This window comes from Coregonus lavaretus (assembly GCF_964263955.1).
Source record: "Coregonus lavaretus genome assembly, chromosome: 22".
Lineage (NCBI taxonomy): Eukaryota > Metazoa > Chordata > Actinopteri > Salmoniformes > Salmonidae > Coregonus > Coregonus lavaretus.
The window spans coordinates 30,194,342-30,220,232 of NC_140009.1; the positions used below are offsets into that span (position 1 = coordinate 30,194,342).

Genomic DNA, 25,891 nt, shown 5'->3' on the forward strand with positions numbered 1-25,891 from the left:
GTCAGTGAGTATCAGTGTCTGAGAAGAACCAGCTCCAGTGGTGTGAGGCCCCTGGCCATGTCACCTGTATCCAGCAGCGGTACCCTGTCAGTGGGGAGGCTGGGGGAGAGATGGGTCCTGACTTGGGTAATTACACAGGACAGCACAGGAGAGGAGAAAACTGTAGTAAGGCTCTGCTCTGCCCTCCAGCCAGGCTCATACTGACTCCAGCACTATTCCTAGAGGACACACACAGAGACACACAAACACACACAGACAGCCAGGAGGGAAGCAGCTCAGGACAGCACCTCCGTGAAAGGAGGGGACATCCAAATCCAGAAGGACTCCACTTAACTCTCCTCTCAAATGAGGTGGTGATGCAAGGTTGTAGCAACGTTGGGGGACCATTCAACATGCAGCACCAGGCTCAGGGTTTTGGGGCAGGGGTTTAAGTTTCTCATGCTGAAATTCTTTCTTCTCCCCCCTTTCCTCTCTTTTTTTCTCTCTTTCCCTTTCTTTTGCTCTCCCTCTTTTGCTCGGTCTCTCCCTCTTCCTTTCTTTTTTGCACTGTTTCTTCCCTCTCTCCCCCTTCTCTTTCTTTCCCTCCCTCCCTCCCACCCTCCTGCCTACCTTCCTTCCTTCCTCCCTCCTTCCCTCTCTTTCTCTCCCTCCTGCAGTATCTTTATGAAGGGATGAAAATCAGTGAGTTGCCAGTGGATTTCTCAGTGGTCTGGAATGGCAACTTCATTATAGACAACCCAGATAATATACAAGGTAAGACTGACACACACACAAAACACACACGGACACACATTCAGATTTGTTGACATATCTCACCAACACATAAAACAGATGTTTCTTGTCAAATAACATCTTGTCTCAGCTGGAGACCAGTCAGACACAGCATAATACCTGCTTTTACCCAAACAAATGTTTTAACCAACGAAAGTTTGTCATTATCGAAAGGTTGTCAAATCAAATGCTGTTTGCTGTTTTTACCACTGTTGTGTTTGACCTGAGTCCTCCTGTATCCCACAGTGCACCTGTATAAATGTGCGGCCCAGAGGGATAGCTGTGGCATGTGTTTGAAAGCCCAGAGGAAGTTCCAGTGTGGCTGGTGTAGTGGAGAGGGCCGTTGTACCCTGCGCCACCACTGCCCGCCGCTCAACCCCCGCTGGCTAGACCTCTCCAGCAAGAACGTCAAGTGTACCAACCCCCGCATCACAGAGGTCAGTGATAACACACACACAGATAGACACACACCTAGACCCCCTCGACCCTCTCACACCCCTCTCTTTTCCTTCACCACCATAATGTTACACTTACTTGTCCTCTGCATCTATCGCCTTTAGCTTTAACTTGGCGTAGCCCTGAATGATATGGTGAAATATTATGTATCTGCCTGATTCGTACTAAACAAAACAACAACAGGTAGGCAGTAAAGTTGATGCTGCTTACGGTTGGGTGTACAATTTGATCTGTACACAGTTATCCTTCAATTGAGATCAACAACAACAGACTTAGAGCAGACAAGTATAGCTCTTGACAATGAAAGGTCGTATTTGCATTGTGAGGCCTACATGGCAGAAGTGGTTTGGTCTGGTCTGAACTTGTCTTGTCTATGTGAATGAGAATCCCCTCGGCTGTGCCCCCACTTGTGGTGCTGCAAAGAGCTAGATGGGCTCTCTACCTCTCTCTCTCTCTCTCTCTCTCTCGCTCTCACTCCTCTCTCTCTCTCTCTCTCTCGCTCTCACCCCTCTCTCTCTCTCATCTCTCTCCACCTTTCTCTCTCTCTCCACCTTTCTCTCACTCTCTCTCTCTACCTTTCTCGCTCTCTCTCTCTCTCCACCTTTCTCTTTCTCTCTCTCTCTCTCCACCTCTCTCACACTCTCACTCTTTCTTTCTCTCTCTGTCTTTATCTCCTATCTCTCTTTCTCTCCTTCTCCCACACACAATCAATATGCAGGGAGAGAGCATATCGTGTTTATTTTCACTGAAGAGCAAAAGTGAGTGTGTGTGTGTGTGTGTGTGTGTGTGTGTGTGTGTGTGTGTGTGTGTGTGTGTGAGTGTGTCACCTTCAGCTGCACTGCAAGGGTGAGGTACCTGACACATACACCCTAGAGGCCTGCCTCAGTGACTCTCTCTAGTGTGCCAGCTTGCTTCCTGTCTATCTGTTCCACGTGCCACTTTTTTTTTTAGATATGTGTGTGCTTGTTTTAACTGGAGCTCCCAGTTTAAAAAGGAGTTCAATTTAATTTAATGTTCACACCAGTACAGTGAAAAACATTACAGTACACTGTTTTAACTAAAAATAATAGGCGACCAGCCTCTAGTAGTGAAGCAACTATCCCTGCTTGAGTTCCCCAGACAGACTTAGTCTCATTGAGGCAAGCTTATCGACATAGCAGACTATTCAGACAGTGAAGTGCATTAGAGTAAGAGGAGAAGCAGCTATTGATTTGTGCCATGACAGAGCCCTTTCTCACACAGTCGCCCTGGCTCCCACTTGACAACAATGCCCAACCCTGCGACTGTCCCCCATGACCAGGAAGTGGGCTGGCGATATGGCCAAAATATCATAGCACGGTATTTTTCAAATGTATTTTTCAAATATATTACAGTATTTGATGTTTTTGAATAATAAAAGTTCTAAATATGCTTTCTGAGTAGTTCATGACCCTAAGGTGGAAGCACATACATTATGAGTGATTTCATTGGGGGCTTTCTTCATTCTGATTGTTTTATACTGTTCAATCCAACTTCAAACTAAAATAATTTTCAGCATTTTCATCAATTTCTGCATTTCCTGCACTTTTATTATCATTTCCACACTGTGCCCCACAGAGCTGCATAATATGGGCAAAAAATATAGGCCTAGTTAATTGGTGAACTGTTGGAATCATGTAAATAGAATGATTAATCTAATTCTATAGTTGGAATATAGAGGGCAGCACCTTGAATACATTGTTTGACATGACAACGAATGAAGAACCCAGGGAGGAATTATTGACAGGGTAGGAACCATGTTGGTCAGTGTTTCCAGGGAACACTAATTAGATGTTACATTACATGTTTTCTTCCCTCATGTAGCAATCTAACATATTCATGCTTCGCCTATTCCTCTCTGATTTGGAAGATACCGTTGCACAAACAACATGCTTATCTAGGCCTACACCAGCACTGGTACTAGGCTGTATTAGCTAGCTAAGTTTGCTCTGATTTAGCTATTTATTTAACTAGCGATTAGCATTAGCGGCTAACACGATTTATTTTAGCTAGAACTTGCTAATAAAAGACAAACTAGCAGACAGTAGTTTGCAGACAGTAAGATACACAAACTAATAATGTAATTATAGAACGCTTGTAGAAAGCAGCATCGTTGTCACCAAAAGTTTTCTGGATCTGACCAGTAGACTGCAGAATGAAAGGCAAGAAAGTGCTTGTGACTCCATGGTCGACCAACTGCTCTCTCCTTGAGGGGCTTGGTGTGGGAAGCAGTGTGCAGCAGGAGGAGAGGGAGAAAGACGAGTCAAGTAGCAAACCATGAAAGCAGACCAATGTTGAATATCACATTTAACAAAACAAAGATTGAAATACCGCTATAGAAGGTAAAGTAAACACCCAACTGGTTCCTGCATCAATACCGGTATATAGTAAAATAAGGTATATCGCCCAAATTTCATTTAATTAGGTTTGGTAATCACAAGTAAGTGCTCTGTGTTTAACCCCCGGACCACAGCACTTACCTATACATTGATTCATTAGGCTATACGCTCCCCACTGTGTATTCAGAAATAACCACAGCCAATATATAGTTAAAGACATCCCTAATTGATTTGCTATAGTGAACTCTGATTAGGCAGGCTACGCCAGGGTGGGTGTTATGAGGATCTACTTCTCTTGTAGCTTTTTCTCCCTCTCTCTTTATCTCCCTCTCTTCCCCACTTTTTCTCTCCCTCTTTCCCTCTCTTTTTCTCTCTATCTCCCTCTCTTCCCCACTCTTTCTCTCCCTCTTTCCCTCTCTTGTTCTCTGTTTCTCTCTCTTTCTCACTCTCTCCTTCTCTTTCTGTTTCCCTCCATCCATCTCTCCCTCTCCTGTGTCTGTCCGTGTATCTCTCTCTATGAGTCATTCTAGTAAATTAAATTACTGTCATTCTGAGTTATCTGACACAGCGAAGTGTGTGTGACTGACAGTGTATGTGGGTGTGTGTGTGTACTTGTGTGTGTGGACTTTAACAAGCAGTAACCCTATGGGCACATATCTCATTCAGCTCCCAGTTTTCATTAGTGAAGTGAGTAGTGTATGTGATTACCACGGACACACTGAGTGGACTTCTCCATTCCTCACTCTGAGTAGTAGGTTAGAGGGATATCAGTGGAGAAAGTAGCTGAGGAAGAGAGATTAGAACAGAGCAGAAGCAGCTAAACAGAGGGAGGGAGCGAGAGACAGATATACAGAGAGAGAGATGGAAGGAAAGTAGTGTAGAAACCTACCAAAAAACAATTAGGCAAGAACAAATTCAATCCCTTCTAGACAACTTCCTGGACAAAATGTTTCACTGTAATAGTGAATGTGTAAACTTGGCAGTAGAAAAGCTCAACCGTTTATTTGACCTCTCAGCTTCCCTATCACATCAAAATATTTCAAGCAGACAACCTAAGAAAATTAACAACAATGACGTTTGATGAAGAATGAAAAAAAAGAATGAAAAAAAACTAAGAAAGACATTGAGAAACCAATCCAATCAAGAACATAGAGACCCATAAGACCTGAGCCTACGCCTTCACTATGGTGAATCACTAAAACAATACAGAAATACACTACGGAAAAAGAAGGAACAGCATGTCAGAAATCAGCTCAATGTAATTGAAGAATCCATAGAATCTAACCACTTCTGGGAAAATTGGAACACACTAAACAAACAACAACACAAATAGTTATCTATCCAAAATGGAGAGGTATGGATAAGCCACTTCCCCAATTTTTTTGGCTCTATAACAAAGAACAAACAGCAAAAACATATACATGATCAAATACAAATCTTAGAATCAACAATTAAAGACTACCAGAACTCACTGAATTCACCAATTACATTGAATGAACTACAGGACAAAATACAAACCCTCCAACCCAAAAAGGACTGTGGTGTTGATGGTATTGTCGTGACGTGACTTACTTTAATGTATGACTGTTATTTATCGAATCACCTAACTATGTTTAATTGTCACTAGATTAAATTAATCATGTAACAATGAACTCATTAGGAATTTGGGGCACCACAGAAGAAGTTGTTTAACGAGTTACCAACTCCCAAATTAAACTCTTAGAAGATATATGTTATATATATCGATAACAGTCACAATAATTACCTCTTATCAGTCTTATTCTGAACGTCACATAATCTTTGAACCCGCATGAACCCTAACCTTATTGATGAATCAGCAATACACAAATTGGCATAATTATTTATTTACTAACTTACTAAATAATAACACAATACAAACACACATAGGTTATTGATTACTAACGTAATACAATGAAAACAGGTTCCTAGTGGACTGGACTAACAATCGCATGACTGCTTGGGTAGAAGGAGGAGTTGAAGGGAGAGACAGAGATTCAAACTATCGTGGTTACTTTGGAGACTATGCTCACAGTAATCATAATACTTATGCACCCTAATAACGGATTAGAAATGCAACATGTATTTACGTGTAGCTGTTCTCGATAGTTGAGTTGATGATGTAGGACTCTGGTTTGCCCACCAGAGATCCCAATGTCCTTGGTAGAGTTTCTGGTCGTAGTGCTGTTTAGAATGGATACTTCAGATGTACCAGCGGTTGTCTGAGAGGGATTGTCCTTCCCACTTCGTGTCTTTAGTGAAAGTTCTCTAGACGACTATACATGCCAGCTGCAGACTGAAATGATAAGGTCTAGTGCATTGTCTTCTTCTTCACCTCGTGTAGAGGTTGCGAGTTTCAGAATTTCTCCATTTCAAACGTGTGGACTAACGTCTCACATTTTCTGGTCTTTCTAGTCTAACCATTTTGTAACGTGTAGCTTCAGCTTCACGCTTCTTGGTCTTGTAGAGTGTCAACCATTTTAAGCCGTGGGGCTTACTGGTCTGGTAGAAAATCAACCATTTGCAATGCTTGGCTCACGCTTCACGTCTGCTGGTCTAAAGGTTGATTTGTTTTTCAAGGCATTTTATGCCCTCTGTGTAAAAGGGGCGTTCCATCATGTTTGTGCTCATCTGGGCATGGCCACTGACTGAGAACAAATCAGTATGGAAAGCATTCATCTCATCTAGAATGCTAAAATCACATTGTTATCTTCACAAAAGTATTATTATACTTTAGATGCAAACCCCATAACTGGGAAGTGTACACCCCTTTAATGACATCACAACATAGTAACGAATTTGACATTTTTGTTCTTTAAATCCCCACCAACCGTTTCCCACATACTTTTAAGTAGGAATATTGTTTCATTATCCACTTTTGGAAGTTGGAGTTTTGGCGGGAAGACTTCCTTTGTTAACAAATAAATTATTTCTTCCCATACTAGTAACCGAAACTATGTATGACCGGCTGTTAAGTCATAAAACTGGCCCCCAGGAAAGGGGGTGTTCAAATCTTTGCCTAACAGGAATGTTTGATCCTCAACCCATGAGGGCAAGTCATGACAGTATCCTTAATTAAATTATAAAATATACAGACCACAAATTCCAATGGGCTATACTTAAACTTTTTAACATCATCCTCAGCTCTGGCATCTTCCCCAATATTTGGAACCAAGGACTGATCACCCCAATCCACAAAAGTGGAGACAACTTTGACCCCAATAACTACCGTGGGATATGCGTAAACAGAAAGCGGTGTTGGGGGAATAACATACGACATTATAAAATCCATGTACACAAACAACAAGTGGCAAAAAACACACATATTTCTTTTCACAGGGCAGTGGGGTGAGACAGGGCCTCACCCTCCTAGAGCCTGAAGTCAGATGTCTACTGTTTGCTGATGATCTGGTGCTTCTGTCCCCAACCAAGGATGGCCTACAACAGCGCCTAGATTTTCTGCATAGATTCTGTCAGACCTGGGCCCTGACAGTAAATCTCAGTAAGACAAAAATAACAGTGTTCCAAAAAAGGTCCAGTTGCCAGGACCACAAATACAAATTCCATCTAGACACCGTTGCCCTTGAGCACACAAAAAACTATACGTACCTTGGCCTAAACATCAACGATCTGAGAGACAAGGCAAGAAGGGCCTTCTACGCCATCAAAAGGAACATAAAATTCGACATACCAATTAGGATCTGGCTAAAAGTACTTGAATCAGTTATAGAACCCATTGCCCTTTATGGTTGTGAGGTCACCAACCAATAATTCATAAAATGGGACAAACACCAAATTGAGACTCTGCATGCAGAATTCTGCAAAAATATACTCTGTGTACAACGTAAAACACCAAATAATGCATGCAGAGCAGAAATAGGCCGATACCCACTAAGTATCAAAATCCAGAAAAGAGCCGTTAAATTCTACAACCACCTAAAAGGAAACGATTCCCAAACCTTCCATAACAAAGCCATCACCTACAGAGAGATGAACCTGGAGAAGAGTCCCCTAAGCAAGCTGGTCCTGGGGCTCTGTTCACAAACACAAACAGAGCCCCAGGACAACAACACAATTAGACCCAACCAAATCATGAGAAAATAAAAAGATAATTACTTGACACATTGGAAAGAATTAACAAAACAACGGAGCAAACTAGAATGCTATTTGGCCCTAAACAGAGAGTACACAGTGGCAGAATACCTGACCACTGTGACTGAGCCAAAATTAAGGAAAGCTTTGACTATGTACAGACTCAGTGAGCATAGCCTTTCTATTGAGAGAGGCCGCTGTAGGCAGACCTGGCTCTCAAGAGAAGACAGGCTATGTGCACACTGACCACAAAATGAGGTGGAAACTGAGCTGCACTTCCTAACCTCCTTCCAAATGTATGACCATATTAGAGACACATATTTCCCATAAAGAATTAGAAACAAATTCAATTTTGATAAACTCCCATATCTATTGGGTGAATTACCACAGTGTGCCATCACAGCAGCAAGATTTGTGACCTGTTGCCACAAGAAAAGGGCAACCAGTGAAGAACAAACACCATTGTAAATACAACCCATATTGTACTTAAACTATTTGCACATCGTTACAACACTATATATAGCCATAATATGACAATTGTCTCTATTCCTTTGGAACTTGAGTGTGAGTGTAATGTTTACTCTAAAAAATGTTTTGTTTATTTAGACTTTTGTTTATTGTCTATTTCACTTGCTTTGGCAATGTAAACATGTTTCCCATGGCAATAAATTGAATTGAATTAGAGAGAGAGAGAGAGAGAGAGAGAGAGAGAGAGAGAGAGAGAGAGAGAGAGAGAGAGAGAATGGAAAGTAAAATTTAGAAGTTGAGAGGTGAAGTGAGGTGGGAGGAAGAGAAATGAAGTCAGAGGAAGAAGAGGATGCCAAATAGATGAAATGGGAGGGGAGAAGGGAGGAGAGTAAGAGGAGAGGAGTGCAGAGCCCCTGTGGGGTGTCAGAGCTCAGTCCTGTTATACAGCACAGCTGCTACTGGGAGCTCATACCGCATTGATTTGTACTGTTCACTGGAGTAGGGGACACACACATACACACACACACAGACACACACACAGTACAGCTCCAGAGGCAAAAGCACCAACTAGCAAGCAACATTTGGCACTTGTTGAGCTTATATTATTTACCCCTCCTGGTTTACTCTGCATTCATTTGTTCATCTCTCTTCCCCCAACCCCCTTCCTCTCCCAATAATGAGAATTTCATCAAAAAGACTGTACTCTTTCCCTCACGGGCTGAATTTATGAATACATTTTGTTTTGATTGTATGCAACAAAGCCCCAATCATGATCTTATTTGTATACATACATCGATATTAGTCTATGTACCTACCAGAAGACGCTCCTTGTGAATAATTTATATTTCTATTAAGTACCGTGCCTGAGCGCCCCCCACCACGACACAGCATTAATATTGAACAGATATAAGTCTCCTGTAACAGCAGAGGGAACAGCAGAGGGAACAGCATCAAATGAAGCTGGATTAGAGGACTTGAAAGACATCATGGGAAGGAGGAACTCTCTCTAGGCTGGACTGTATGGCTCCTATATGAGCTGGAGAGAAGAGAGAGACTATGGCTTCCTTTAATGGCAGGATACACTATAATACTGGAGCTGTAGTCTTAACACTCCTGATCCGTATAAGAGCGGGATACAGTATTGTAGCTAATCTCTAGTTCAAGCTCATTAGTAAATAATCATTGCATAACAATGTGAAATGTAAAGGCTTCATGTAAAGGCAGTATACAGTATAGATCAGTGGCCTGTTGTACCACCAGAGTGGGGATGGGACTGACTGTCACCCAGTAAACAGTATACTACAGCAAACAAAGTCCTTGTCTTCTCTCTCTCACCTGGCCCTGAAATATCCCTGTGTTCAACGGTTCATTTAGACCCAGCCAATGGCAGGCACTACAAATCGTTGTTCAACCAACCGAGGCATCTAGGCAAACAAGCACACACACAAGCACAGATATGGAAACACACACACAGTGTTCTGAGCAGGGGGTAGAGAGGCCTGGAGTGAAAACACTTCTGGATAAGTCAGAGTGCCCTCATGGAGGCCGTGGTGTCCCCCTCCCCACCACACAGCAGTACACCTCCCAGGTGTGTGTGTGTGAACGAGTGTGTGTGTGAAGGTGAGTGTGTGTGTGTGTACATGTTAGATGCCCTCTCCCCTCCAGACAGCCATAGCTGCCCTCCCTGGTGGAGAAACAAGTATATTTGGAGAGAAGGAACTCACCCAACCACAAATACATCCTCCAAAAGAGCATGCCTCCATCCCTTCTTCCATCCCTGCCTTTCTTCTTTCTCTCCTGTCTTTCATCCCCGTCTGTATCTCTCGGCAGGCTACAAGACATTTAAGAGCCTATAAAGTATTTAGTGTGTAGTTTGTTCGCGGGGAAACAAGTGATAAGTGGGTTTTTATAAAGCACATTAACCACTAGTCACAATGAAATTTGACATGCCTGAACTACCCTCAAAGACCCAAAGACAGCTCTCAGGTCTGGGTGCAAGCTGTGCCGTTTAAAACACTGGGAGTGGATCTACCCACTGCTATTCAGATTCTACACACGCTCATATTGATAGCAGCTTCAGAGGTAACAGTTCTAACATACTTTCACTTTGACTTTTTTAACTCAGGCTTCTTAGTTTAAATGTAATCAGAAACAGCTTTTATCTGAGGAAGGGGAAAGCCTAAAAGAGAGAGAGCACTAGTGAAGCCTACATTAAGGCCTGTTCACATGAAGAGTACAGAGTGATGTCTGCCATTACAATAGAATGTAGAATGCCATTGAGTTTCAGACTTTCTGTTCTATCTCCACCCAAAGCTAGCACAGATTGCTTTTCTACAGCCTCTATTGAGTTTAGCCTAGAGTAGATGAGCACCACTTTCCCCACCATTACTTCAGCTAAATATATAAACATGGTGCATAGCAATTCCAGGCTGTTCATATTGGCCATTCCTCATATTCTTCTCTGTCTCTTAACTCTTCTCTTTTCTACTCTCTCTCTCTCTCTGGTTCACTAGTACTGTTAGGGCAGGGGTGCCCAGACTTATTCATCAAACAATGATTTTGCTGCCTCTAAAAAGGCCTCTTTTACCATTTCTCCATCCTGGAACGGTTTCTTGTGCTTTGCTAGTATGAGACTCACCCGGAATGATGCAATCGTGGCTGCCTTTGATTTTGAGCTAGGCCTTGTAAAGATTGATTGTTGGGCAGCTAGTTGAGACTTCAACTCTTTTACTTTTCTCTTACGTAGTTCACTTTGAGCTGGAAAGTCACTTTCATATTTCTTCTGAACAGTTTTGAAATGCCTCTCGACATTTCCCTTCTTAGCAAGAGCTACGTTTTAGTGGCAGATCAGACACACACATTTTGTATTTGTTGTGGTGAAAAGATAATCTTCCTCCCACTCACTGTGAAAGTGGTATATTTCGGTTTCTTGCTGCTTGGTCCAGCATTCATATTAATAACGTAACCGCAACTTCACAGAAAAAAACGTAGTTAAAAAACAACTACCACTGGAACAACAAATAATATTCTGTTACAGGTCTCACAAGCGTGGAAATGGAAACGTATACCTGCAGACGGTTGCTATGGTAGCGACCGTTTGGAAACAAATGTAGCAACTATAGTGCCTCTCTCTCTCTCTCTCTCTCTCTATGGTTCACTAGTACTATTGGAGTAGCATGTTGGCCATTCCCCTCCTCTCTTCTCTCTCTTCTCTCTGGTACAGTGTCTTCTCTACTGGCTTTTGATTATCTACTAAAGAGAGTTCCCTTTTATCTAAGGTTCTCTTAACGGATTAGACTAGAAAGAATGTAGGTCAATCTCACCCCCCTCTACACTTCTTATCATGAGGGATTATCATGTCACCAGAACGTCACTTCCTGTTGAACGCAGAATGAGGCAGCGCTCGGTTTGTTGGTTTGGAAAGTTTTGAAAGTGGCTGAAAAAGTGTTCTATTGGAAAAGTTTGGTTACTACCTAGCTACCTTTTGATTTTGGATCCCGCGACGCAGTTGGCATCAGTTGCTGGGACTGCTGCTATCTGTCCAGGGATCCTACCGACCGAGGGTCTGATGATGAGCTGCTTGGCGTAGCAGCTAGCCTAGCTGACACTGTTAGCTGCCTATCAAGCTAGCAGGGTTTCATTGAGGGCTTGAACGCAGCCCGCGACACGGTTAGCCCTTGTGGCTGGGACCGCAGATTGTCCCAGGCTTGTGGCTGTCAAGATCCCTACTGTTTGTTGCTGTTTCCATCGTTGGTAGCCTACATTGCTACCATGACAAAGACCAAAGCCGGTGGGAGTACTGTTGAGGACAGTGGTGTCACTCTATCACAGGTGAAGGATCTTTTAAACACACAAAAATAGTTCTACAAGCAGTTGTTACAACAACAAGAAAATAGCTTCAAGTGTTGTGTCCAAATACTGGTGGAGTCAACTAATAAAAGAATGGACGACTTGACCAGAGAGGTTAAGGACCTGAAGAACAGTTTGCAGTTCTCCCAGGGTCAGCTCGATGAGTTTAAACAGGAAAACGGCAAGATGACAATCTGTAAGTCATTGAGAGAGGACAATAGTTGAGAGAGGACATTAGTTCTGTATGTGAATCCATGAAAACAATGACATAGAAATCAGATTATCTCGAGGAACAATCAAGGCAGAACAAAATAATAGTAGACGGAATTGCAGAATCTCCACATGAGACCTAGATTGAGGACAACGTGAGGGAAATGATCTCAGAGAAACTGAAGATGGAATATTGAGTTGAGGCGCACCCACAGGACTGGAAACCCCACCATCGGCACAGGTGACTGGCCCAGGCCGATAGATGTCAAGTTCCTGAGGTTCAAGGACAAGTTAGCGGTTCTGGAAAGAACCAAGAACTTGAGGGGAACGTACATCTTCCTCAACGAGGACTATCCTGAAGTTGTGTGCCAGAAGAGAAAATAACTTATCCAAGTCATGAAAGCTGCCAGAGGGCGTGGGGACATTGCTTACATCCGATATGACCGGCTCATTGTCCACCCTCCCTCCCAAAAGCCTGGAAGGGATGAGTGAGCCAAGCCTATCGGTTCATAGTTTTAACCCCGAAGCACACACACACACTCTTACACACACCAACTGATTAATGGACTGCTAAATGTATGTTTTTTTTCTCTTGCATTGTTTGCTATTTTCCATATTATGTTTCTGAGAAGCTGCCCAGGAAAGGACTGAAAATAGCCCATAGTAATATATGTAGCCTTAGAAATAAGGTTCATGAAATCAATAACATGATAATATCAGATAACATTAATATATTAGCCATTTCTGAGACTCACTTAGATAATTCCTTTGATGATACAGCAGCAGCAATACAAGGATATAACATCTATAGAAGAGACAGGAATGCTTATGGGGGAGGTGTTGCTACGTTGCCTTCGGAAAGTATTCAGACCCCTTTACTTTTTCCCAGTTTTGTTACATTACAGCCTTACTCTAAAATCGATAAAAAAAAGAAAAATCCTCAGCAATCTACACACAATACCCCTTAATGACAAAGCGAAAACAGAAATACCTAATTTACATAAGTATTCAGACCCTTTGCTATGAGACACGAAATTGAGCTCAGGTACATCCTGTTTCCATTGATCATCCTTGAGATGTTTCTACAACTTGATTGGAGTCCACCTATGGTAAATTCAATTGATTGGACATGATTTGGAAAAGCACACACTTGTCTATATAAGGTCCCACAGTTGACAGTGCATGTCTCCCGAGTGGCGCAGTGGTCTAAGGCACTGCATCGCAGTGCTAGCTGTGCCACTAGAGATCCTGGTTCGAATCCAGGCTCTGTCGTAGCCGGCCGCGACCAGGAGACCCATGGGGCGGCGCACAATTGGCCCAGCGTCGTCCAGGGTAGGGGAGGGAATGGCCGGCAGGGATGTAGCTCTGTTGGTAGAGCATGGTGTTTGCAACGCCAGGGTTGTGGGTTCGATTCCAGTATGAAAAAAACTCACTAACTGTAAGTCGCTCTGGATAAGAGCATCTGCTAAATGACTAAAATGTAAAATGTCAGAGCAAAAACCAAGCCATGAGGTCGAAGGAATTGTCCGTAGAGCTCCGAGACAGGATTGTGTCGAGGCACAGATCTGGGGAAGGGTACCAAAAAATGTCTGCAGCATTGAAGGTCCCCAAGAACACAGTGGCCTCCATCATTTAAAAAAGTAATATTTTACCCCTTTTTCGTGATATCCAATTGGTAGTTAGTCTTGTCCCATCGCTGCAACTCCCCTACGGACTCGGGAGAGGCAAAGGTCGAAAGCCATGCGTCCTCCGAAACACAACCCTGCCAAGCCGCACTGCTTCTCGACACACTGCTCGCTTAACCCGGCAGCCAGCCGCACCAATGTGTCGGAGGAAACACCGTCCAGCTGGCGACCAAAGTCAGCTTGCAGGCGCCCGGCCCTGTTACAAGGAAATCCCGGCCGGCCAAACCCTCTCCTATCCCGGACGACACTGTGCCAATTGTGCGCCGCCTCATGGGTCTCACCGGTCACGGCCGGCTGTGACACAGCCTGGGATCGACCCCGGGTCTGTGGTGAGTACAGAGACATCCTTGATGAAAACCTGCACCAGAGTGCTCAGGACCTCAGACAGGGGTGAAGGTTCACCTTCCAACAGGACAACAACCATAAGCACACAGCCAAGACAACGCAGGAGTGGCTTCGGGACAAGTCTCTGAATGTCCTTGAGTGGCCCAGCCAGAGCCCGGATTTGAACCCGATCTAACATCTCTGGAGAAACCTGAAAATAGCTGTGCAGCAACGCTCCCTATCGAACCTGACAGAGCTTGAGAGGATCTGCAGAGAAGAATGGGAGAAACTCCCCAAATACAGGTGTGCCAAGCTTGTAGCGTCATACGCAAGAAGACTCGAGGCTGTAATCACTGCCAAAGGTGCTTCAACAAAGTATTGAGTAAAGGGTCTGAATGCTTATGTAAATGTAATATTTCTCTTTTTTATAATAAATTAGCAAAAAATTCTAAAAACCTGTTTTTGCTTTGTCATTATGGGGTATTGTGTGTAGATTGATGAGGGGGAAAAACTATTTAATCCATTTTAAAATAAGGCTGTAACCTAACAAAATGTGGAAAAAGTCATGGGGTCTGAATACTTTCCGAAGGCACTGTATATATGTAACCAACCTCCTCGATTCGGTCTTATGTCGCAAAATTTGAAATTGTGTTTTTTACATTGGATAAAAGTAGAGACTCAGAGCTGGAAAATTGTATATCATGCACTACAGTTGAGGAACAATGGGAAAGTAATTCTGCTTTGAAAGTTGATAAACTTGTAACCTCACTTCTGAGAAAATGGCCCTTGAATGTTTTGGTACACCTACTGGAGAGCTCTTCTTTGTCTACACCCATTCAGCATCGTTCTGAACCTCTAAAGCCTTAGCTCCACCCATCTCTTTAAGAATTCACATGTGAGGCCATGTACTAAACAACCAAAGATTTGAAGACTAAAGGCTGGTTTATACTACGGGTGTGTTTGGAGTGCACTCTGGGCATTCATAAACTCAGAGCGTTGTCAGATTGTCCGTTCGTAAATTCAAAACGTTTCGCTCTCGGAGCGTTCAGAGTGCACACTGGACGCTCTGGCTGAAGAGTAGGGTTGATCCGAGCATTCTGACCTAACAACAGCAGTCAAGCACACAAGCTAACTGGCTAACGTTGGATAGCTTGCTATCTACATCCAGATACACAAATGAGAGAACAGCTCACTCTGACCATTTTACTCACCCTAGCAGAGCTGGTTAGGCTCTTTTTATGTTATCTAGAGCATTGGTGACTGCAACTGTGCTGCTGGCAACAATTTAATTACGCTTTTTTGCCAACGTTTTTTGCTCTGGCACACTCAGATGAGAATGCTCTGAAATCGGAGCAGATAGCCAGAGAGAATTTTGTTGTCGCAGTGACATCATGAACATTCTATTGAAATGGTTACTTGCATAGTGGAGTATTTTGTTTAGACATGTAGCTAGCTAGCTAAACAATGAGCCATAATTTCAACTCATAACGTTACTACCCTGCATGAATCTGCAGGTAGCTAACCTACCAGGTTCAATGTTAGCTAGCTAACATTAGGCTATAACTAGCAATGCAAATGGCTCTGAGATACGACTAATATAACTACACAGATCATACACGTAACGTTAGCTAGCGAGCCAGCCAGCTAATGTTAGCTAGCTAGCTAACAGTACACTTTAACTTGAAATGAAAACATTTACATTTACATTTACATTTACGTCATTTAGCAGACGCTCTTATCCAGAGCGACTTACAAATAGGTGCATTCACCCTAAAGCCAGTGGGATAACCACTTTACAATATTTGTTTAATTTTTTATTTTTTAATTTTTTTAGGGGGGGGGGGGGGGGGTACGGGGTAGAAGGATGACTTTATCCTATCCCAGGTATTCCTTAAAGAGGTGGGGTTTCAAATGTCTCCGGAAGGTGGTGAGTGACTCCGCTGTCCTGGCGTCGTGAGGGAGCTTGTTCCACCATTGGGGTGCCAGAGCAGCGAACAGTTTTGACTGGGCTGAGCGGGAACTATGCTTCCGCAGAGGAAGGGGAGCCAGCAGGCCAGAGGTGGATGAACGCAATGCCCTCGTTTGGATGTAGGGACTGATCAGAGCCTGAAGGTACAGAGGTGCCGATCCCCTCACAGCTCCATAGGCAAGCACCATGGTCTTGTAACAGATGCGAGCTTCAACTGGAAGCCAGTGGAGTGTGCGGAGGAGCGGGGTGACGTGAGAGAACTTGGGAAGGTTGAACACCAGACGGGCTGCGGCATTCTGGATGAGTTGTAGGGGTTTAATGGCACAGGCAGGTAGCCCAGCCAACAGCGAGTTGCAGTAATCCAGACGGGAGATGACAAGTGCCTGGATTAGGACCTGTGCCGCTTCCTGTGTAAGGCAGGGTCGTACTCTCCGAATGTTGTAGAGCATGAACCTGCAGGATCGGGTCACCGCCTTGATGTTAGCGGAGAACGACAGGGTGTTGTCCAGGGTCACGCCAAGGCTCTTCGCACTCTGGGAGGAGGACACAACGGAGTTGTCAACCGTGATGGCGAGATCATGGAACGGGCAGTCCTTCCCCGGGAGGAAGAGCAGCTCCGTCTTGCCAAGGTTCAGCTTGAGGTGGTGATCCGTCATCCATACTGATATGTCTGCCAGACATGCAGAGATGCGATTCGCCACCTGGTTATCAGAGGGGGGAAAGGAGAAGATTAGTTGTGTATCGTCAGCGTAGCAATGATAGGAGAGGCCATGTGAGGATATGACAGAGCCAAGTGACTTGGTGTATAGGGAGAATAGGAGAGGGCCTAGAACTGAGCCCTGGGGGACACCAGTGGTGAGAGCACGTGGTGCGGAGACAGCTTCTCGCCACGCCACTTGGTAGGAGTGACCGGTCAGGTAGGACGCGATCCAGGAGTGAGCCGCGCCGGAGATGCCCAGCTCGGAGAGGGTGGAGAGGAGGATCTGATGGTTCACAGTATCAAAGGCAGCAGACAGGTCTAGAAGGACAAGAGCAGAGGAGAGAGAGTTAGCTTTAGCAGTGCGGAGAGCCTCCGTGACACAGAGAAGAGCAGTCTCAGTTGAATGACCAGTCCTGAAACCTGACTGGTTTGGATCAAGAAGGTCATTCTGAGAGAGATAGCAAGAGAGTTGGCTAAAGACAGCACGCTCAATAGTTTTGGAAAGAAAAGAAAGAAGGGATACTGGTCTGTAGTTGTTGACATCAGTGGGATCGAGTGTTGGTTTTTTGCGAAGGGGTGCAACTCTCGCTCTCTTGAAGACGGAAGGGACATAGCCAGCGGTCAAGGATGAGTTGATCAGCGAGGTGAGGTAGGGGAGAAGGTCACCGGAGATGGTCTGGAGAAGAGAGGAGGGGATGGGGTCAAGCGGGCAGGTTGTTGGGCGGCCTGCAGTCACAAGTCGCAAGATTTTATCTGGAGAGAGAGGGGAGAAAGAAGTCAAAGCATAGGGTAGGGCAGTGTGAGCAGGACCAGCAGTGTCATTAGACTTAACAAACGAGGATCGGATGTCGTCAACCTTCTTTTCAAAGTGGTTGACGAAGTCATCCACAGAGAGAGAGGAGGGGGGGGGGGGGGAGGATTCAGCAGCGAGGAGAATGTGGCAAAGAGCTTCCTAGGGTTAGAGGCAGATGCTTGGAATTTAGAGTGGTAGAAAGTGGCCTTAGCAGCAGAAACAGATGAAGAAAATGTAGAGAGGAGGGAGTGAAAAGATGCCAGGTCGGCAGGGAGTTTAGTTTTCTTCCATTTCCGCTCCGCTGCCCGGAGCTCTGTTCTGTGAGCTCGCAATGAGTCATCAAGCCACGGAGCTGGAGGGGAGGACCGAGCCGGCCAGGAGGATAGGGGACACAGAGAGTCAAAGGATGCAGAAAGGGAGGAGAGGAGGGTTGAGGAGGCAGAATCAGGAGATTGGAGGGAGAAGGATTGAGCAGAGGGAAGAGATGATAGGATGGAAGAGGAGAGAGTAGTGGGAGAGAGAGAGCGAAGGTTGCGGCGGCGCATTACCATCTGTGTAGGGGCAGAGTGAGTAGTGTTGGAGGAGAGCGAGAGAGAAAAGGATACAAAGTAGTGGTCGGTGACATGGAGGGGAGTTGCAGTGAGATTAGTAGAAGAGCAGCATCTAGTAAAGATGAGGTCAAGCGTATTGCCTGCCTTGTGAGTAGGGGGGGACGGTGAGAGGGTGAGGTCAAAAGAGGAGAGGAGTGGAAAGAAGGAGGCAGAGAGAAATGAGTCAAATGTAGACGTAGGGAGGTTGAAATCCCCCAAAACTGTGAGGGGTGAGCCATCCTCAGGAAAGGAACTTATCAAGGCGTCAAGCTCATTGATGAACTCTCCAAGGGAACCTGGAGGGCGATAGATGACAAGGATATTAAGCTTAAATGGGCTAGTGACTGTGACAGCATGGAATTCAAATGAGGAGATAGACAGATGGGTTAGGGGAACAATTGAGAATGTCCACTTGGGAGAGATGAGGATTCCTGTGCCACCACCCCTCTGACCAGATGCTCTCGGGGTATGCGAGAACACATGGTCAGACGAGGAGAGAGCAGTAGGAGTAGCAGTGTTTTCAGTGGTAATCCATGTTTCCGTCAGCGCCAAGAAGTCGAGGGACTGGAGGGTAGCATTTGCTGGGATGAAGTCAGCCTTGTTGGCAGCAGAACGGCAGTTCCAGAGGCTGCCTGAGACCTGGAACTCCAGGTGTGGGGTGCGTGCAGGGACCACCAGGTTAGAGAGGCAGCAGCCACGCGGTGTGAGGCGTTTGTGTAGCCTGTGCGGAGAGGAGAGAACAGGGATAGGCAGAGGCATAGTTGACAGGCTGTAGCAAATGGCTACAATAATGCAGAGGAGATCGGAATGAAATGAACTAAACATCTGGGAAAGGAGAGAGTAAAAACCAAAACTCCCAAATATAACTCTCCCAACTTCACCTCAGAAACTATAATTGTTTCACTGAACCACCCAAATAAAACTCTCCCAACTTCCACTTTAGAAATTAGAATTGTTGTGAACTACAGCGGTTCAATGTTTCAAGGAATAGACTCAACTTACTTTATTCAGCTAGCTAACTATGACGCTATAGCTAACTAGCATGCTAGCATCCAATAACACACAGTTTAGCACCAATACTTGGTTACAACAAACTACCAATAGTGTGTTAACACACTAAACAGATAATTCGTGTCCGTGTCTAGTTCCTTTCATAACGCAGCAATAATTAAACGTTGGCTAGCTAGCACAAATATATTGTATTTAGCTGCTACAGTACAGCTAGCTGGTCGTGTTGGCTAGCTAGCAATGGCTTCTGTGTTGACTTTGTTTGAAAAACGGCGGCGCTGCGAACAAATGTAGCTGGCTAAAAGGATATTGTATTTAGTTGCTACCGTTGCTAATAGCTACTCGCCAGCTAGTCCAGGAGGTGAGTTAGCTAGCTAGCTAGCTAGCTTCGTGCTACACCCGGCACCGCCGAATACAATGCTAACCTACAATAACTACCCACAACAGCCTACGATGCCTACCTATAATACCTAATAATATACAGCCCACGATGCCTACCTATAATACCTAACTACAATCTAAATACATAGTTTAAGCCTTACTCGACAAAGCCCAAGCTATGTATAAAGCCAAACTTACCCGACGCCAGCTGTCTGGGTGGCAGACTGCAATCAGTAGCTGTAATTAAGTACAGTAGCCACCAACTACCTAACGTTAATGCCTCGGATAATGAGGTTAGAAAAACAGCTGAATGGTAGGTAGCTAGCTGGCTTAATTACAGGTACTCTTAAGCGTGAAATAACATTGGAAACAACTATCCACAGTTGCTAAAAGTTACCAGTAGCTACCCGCTAGCTAGCTAGCTTTGTTGGTCCAGGTAGTGGGTTAGCTAGCCTCGTGCTTCGCCGGGCTCCGCCGAATACAATACTTACCTACAATAATTACCTACAATAACCTACAATAACTACCTAAGTAAACTACCTACAATACCTAACTACAATACCTACCTACAATCTAAATACATGGTTTAAGCTTTACTCAACACCATATAAGAAGCCAAGCTTACCTCCTGCTAGAGAAAACACAACCTCTCCCGACCACTGGTTACCCTATCACGTAGTAGAACTACATAAGTGTTGCAATTTCAGAAATGCATCAACGACTTTCTGACAAAATAAGAAACATGTAATATCTGAAAATGTAGCTAGCTAGACTATCTTACCCATATACGTGGATGGACGCTTCTCCCTCTCTGTCACGAATGCCATTGTGCCTTAGTTTGAAGACGTAGTCCGGAGACAGGTGTTTTATACAACAGACTTCTGTGTGTTCTCTTTTTGACTCTGTGTGCATATTTGCAATCAAACGCCAGAATTTTCTCCATCTCCTTAGCTATCACAAGCTCCAGAAGGTGGAGAGCAACACTTATGTAGTTCTACTACGTGATATCTTTCAAAAAAGCCGCGTTAGAAAGGATTGCCTAAACATACTGACCAGCTCATGTTATAGACAGAAGCGTGCTACATGGCAGACCAATACGAACTCATCTCTCGGCATGTCCAGCCCACACATTATCTCAGCCAATCATGGCTAGCGGGAAGGTTGCTGTCTTTTTCTGTGGCTAAACCAACTAGGCTTGTAATTTAACAATTTTATTCATATTTACAGACATACAAGTTTGTTATTAAGCAACATGATAGTCCACATGTTCCAGAAGGCATTTCTGCCAAAAGGTTGACGTTCAAATGGCTTTCCTGTGAAGTAGTGACGATCGACATACGCCTATTTTCCTGAAATGAGTCACATATATTCAGAGCCATATCCCAGTAATGCTTAGAGAAGATCTCATGTCTAGTGTTATTGAAGTACTGTGGCTGCAAGTTCACCTGCCTCATCTAAAGCCTTTTCTTTTGGGGTGTTGCTATAGGCCACCAAGTGCTAACAGTCAGTATCTAAATAATGTGTTTGAAATGCTTGATACTGTAGGTGATGTAAACAGAGAGGTCTACTTTCTTGGGGACCTGAATATTGACTGGTTTTCATCAAGCTGTCCGCTCAAGATGAAGTGTCTCACTGTAACCAGTGCTTGTAATCTGTTTCAGGTTATTAATCAACCTACCAGGTTGTTTACAAACACTACAGGAACAAGCTCATCCACATGTATTGATCACATTTTTACTAATACTGTAGAACTCTGTTCTGAAGCTGTATCCGTACCCATTGGATGCAGTGATCACAATATAGTGGCTATAGCTAGGAGAACCAAGGTTCCAAAAGCTGGGCCTAAAATAGTGTATAAGAGATCATACAAAAGTTTTTGCTGTGACTCTTATGTGGATGATGTTAAAAATATTTGTTGGTCTGATGTGATTAATAAGGAGCATCCAGACGCTGCACTTGATGCATTTCTGAAATTGCTTCTTCCAGTTATTGATAAACATGCACCTGTTAAGAAACTGACTGTTAGAACTGTTAAGGCTCCATGGATAGATGAGGAATTGAAAAACTGTATGGTTGAAAGGGATGGGCCAAAAGGAGTGGCTAATAAGTCTGGCTGCACATCTGACTGACTTACTGAAAATTTAGAAATTATGTGACTAAACTTAACAAAAAGAAGAGAAGAAACTAACTGTATTATGAAGCCAAGATCAATATATAAAGAATGATGGAAAAAAACTTTGGTGTACTTTAAATGAAATTATGGGCAGAAAGACATATTCAACTCCATCTTTCAACAAATCAGATGGATTATTCATCACAAAACCATTTGATATTGCCAATTATTTGAATGATTACTTCATTGGCAAAGTGGGCAAACTTAGGCAGGAAATGCCAACAACTAACAGTGAGCCATCTTATTCATGCATAAAAAAAACAAATTTTGTAATGTTTGTGTGGCACAGGTGGAAACATTATTGTTATCGATTAATAATGACAAACCTCCTGGCATTGACAACTTAGATGGAAGGCTACTGAGGATGGTAGCTGACTCTATGGCCACTCTTATCTGTCATATCTTTAATCTGAGTATAGAGGAAGGTTTTTGTCCTCAGGCCTGGAGGGAAGCCAAAGTCATTCCGCTACCTAAGAGTGGGAAAGCGACCTTTACTGGTTCTAACAGCAGACCAATCAGCTTGCTGCCAGTCTTAGCAAACTGTTGGAAAAAATGGTTTGACCAAATACAATGCTATTTCTCTGTAAACAAATTTACAACCGACTTTCAGCATGCTTATGGAGAAGGGCACTCAACATGTACTGCACTGACACAAATGACTGATGATTGGTTGAAAGAAATGGATAATAAGAAGATTGTGGGAGCTGTACTGTTAGATTTCAGTGCAGCCTTTGATATTATTGACCATAACTTGTTGTTGAGAAATCGTACAGTACCAGTCAAAAGTTGGAACACATCTACTCATTCAAGGGTTTTTCTTTATTTTTACTATTTTTCCAAACTTTTGACTGGTACTGTATGTTTTATGGCTTTTCAACCTCTGCCATATTGTGGATTCAGAGCTATCTATCTAATATAACTATTTAATGGAAGCTTCTCTAATGTAGGGTATGGTGTATGCCAGGCAGTTCTCTAGGCCCTCTACTTTTTTCTATTTATACAAATGACATGCTACTGGCATTAAACAAAGCCTGTGTGTCCATGTATACTGATGATTCAACCATATACGTGTCAGCAACCACAGCTAATGAAGTCACTGAAACCCTTAACAAGGAGTTGCAGTCAGTTTTGGAATGGGTGTCCAGTAATAAACTGGTCCTGAACATCTCTAAAACTAAGAGCATTGTATTTGGTACAAATCATTCCCTAAGCTCTAGACCTCAGCCTAATCTGATAATGAATAGTGTAGCTGTTGAACAAGTTGAGGAGACTAAATTACTTGGTGTTACCATAGACTGTCCTGGTCAAAACATATAGATCAATGGTTGTAGAGATGGGAAGAGGTCTGTCCATAATAAAGAGATGTTCTGCTTTTTTGACACCACACTCCACAAAGCAAGTCCTGCAGGCTCTTGTTTTGTCTTATCTTGATCATTGTCCAGCCATGTGGTCAAGTGCTGCTAAGAAAGACCTAGTTAAGCTGCAGCTGGCCCAGAACAGAGTGGCACGTCTTGTTCTTCACTGTAATCAGAGGGGTAATATAGAAACTATGCATGCCAGTCTCTCTTGGCTAAGAGTTGAGGAGAGACTGATTGCATCACTTCTTCTTTTTATAAGAAACATTAATGTGTTGAAAATTCTAAATTGTTTGCATAGTCAACTTACGCACAGCTCTGACACACACACTTACCCCACCAGACATGCCACCAGTGATCTTTTCATATTCCCCAAATCCAGAACAAATTCAAGAAAGCATACAGTATTATATAGAGCCGTTATTGCATGGAACTCCCTTCCATGTCATATTGCTCAAATGAACAGCAAACCTGGGTTCAAACAACAGATAAAGCAACACCTCACGGCACAACGCCTCTCCCCTATTTGACATAGATAGTTTGTGTGTATGTATTGAAATGTAGGCTATGTGTGCCGTTTTTAATTGTATGTCATTCTGTACTTGAGCTGTTGTTGTCTATTAATGTTCTGTATTATGTCATGTTTCATGTTCTGTGTGGACCTCAGTGTCACGCCCTGGCTCTGGGGACTCTTGTATGTTGAGCCAGGGTGTTAGTTTCTTTGTGTAGTGTCTATGTTTCGTTTTCTACGTTCTGTTCTAGGTTATGTGTTTCTATGTTGGCCGGGGTGGTTCTCAATCAGGCAACGTGAATCAGCTGTTGCTTGTTGTCTCTGATTGGGAACCATACTTAGGCAGCCTGTTGTGCACTTGTGTTTTGTGGGATCTTGTTCCGTGTTGGTTTGTGTTCATGACCGAGGACTTCACGTTTCGTTTTGTTGTTTTGTATTTTGTATCGTGTTGCTAGTACATTATTAAAGAGATGTACGCATATCACGCTGCGCCTTGGTCCAATCATTATGACGAGCGTGACACTCAGGAAGAGTAGCTGCGGCTTTCACAACAGCTAATGGGAATCCTAGTAAAATACTTTTGTTTTGTTTTTTACCGTATTCTCACTTCTGCTTCTCACCCCCCACTAAACTTCTCCTTCTCATCCTCTCTGCACTTCTCCTTCTCACCCCCCTCTACACTTCTCCTTCTCACCCCCCACTACACTTCTCCTTCTCACCCCCCTCTACACTTCTCCTTCTCACCCCCCTCTACACTTCTCCTTCTCACCCCCTCTACACTTCTCCTTCTCACCCCCCTCTACACTTCTCCTTCTCACCCCCCACTAAACTTCTCCTTCTCACCCCCCTCTACACTTCTCCTTCTCACCCCCTCTACACTTCTCCTTCTCACCCCCCTCTACACTTCTCCTTCTCACCCCCCTCTACACTTCTCCTTCTCACCCCCCTCTACACTTCTCCTTCTCACCCCCCTCTACACTTCTCCTTCTCACCCTCTCTACACTTCTCCTTCTCACCCCCCTCTACACTTCTTCCTTTCATCCAGTCATCTCACCCCCCCCTACTGTACTTCTCCTTTCTCATCCTTCCCAATCCCAAATCCAGTGGCATGTGTTAGGAAATTGACATTTCCCCACCACCCCACCCTTCACATCCCTGGAGCTGTATCTAAGGGAGAGGAAGTGGGCATGTGTGAGCTGGCTGGCTGGCTGTTTTCTGGAAATTACCCTCCATTGACACAGTGTGACAAAGCCGTGCGGGCAGCAGAGCTCCTCTTAAAAGGATTACACAGGGAGCGTGGAGCTGGGGAGGGGGGGACGAGGGGGGACTGTCGGCAGCAGGAGGTGTGTGCATGCCCAATGAACCATCCTCTCCTCCTCCTCTTGCCTGGCAAGGGCTGAGAGAGTAGAGAGTCAGTGTTTAGTGTTAAGACAAACAGGCAGGCGGGCGGGCGGCGGGCGGCGGGAGTGGAGTAGTGTGTCACTTAGCTTGAGGGGAGACGAGAGAGAGAGGAGAGGAGGATGTAGCATGAGTATAAAGCTGCTCGCTCGCTCACACACACGCAGACACACACTGCATTCCTGCTGATGAGCCAGATCCCAGTCTTTATTTGTTCATTAGTAGTTGAACCACGGGTCTGGAATCAGTTCTTAAGGACTTCTGTGGGTATCGTCCGCTCAGATAGCGCCAGGGTCAGACATGGAGCGTCTCTGCTCTCCAAGTCTTTCAGGATGAGTCTTTGATAACTTTGATGTAGTGCCACACAAAGTGATATTGATACTCATCTGATTAATCAAGCCTCTTTCTGTCAATGGCAGCTCAGTGATATGGGCTTCATGAATGGATTAAAGTTATTCAAGTTATATCCCATGTCCGGCCTGTCATCAGAAGAGGTATATTGCAGCTTCTGGCTAGGAGAGCATCTCACACGCGTTTCACGAGAGATACTGTACCAACCATACATCATCTATCATACTGTACTTCCCCTGTGTCTGCCACACCTTCCAGAGTGGCACACAGAACTATTATTCTACTCATCTCTCTCTCTCTCCTCTCTCTCTCTATCTCTGAGGCATTAAACATCCCCCATTTCTTTTGTAACTGTCCTTAAGTCGTTTGGGATTGCTCCAGCCATGGTCTGACATGGATATATTTAGTCAGGCCGCCTTCTCTCTCCACTGT

The 25,891-nt window shown here is 44.2% G+C and overlaps 1 protein-coding gene across 1 annotated transcript in view; it reads left to right on the forward strand.

Moving 5' to 3' along the window:
• LOC311149922 (plexin-A2-like) overlaps window positions 1-25,891 on the forward strand; it is a 221,719-nt gene that overhangs the window by 130,683 nt on the left and 65,145 nt on the right. Inside the window, exons 10-11 of the mRNA XM_084187151.1 lie at window positions 657-753; window positions 1,018-1,208. Of these exons, the coding sequence (XP_084043277.1) occupies window positions 657-753; window positions 1,018-1,208 (288 nt within the window). The remainder of the gene's footprint in view (window positions 1-656; window positions 754-1,017; window positions 1,209-25,891) is intronic.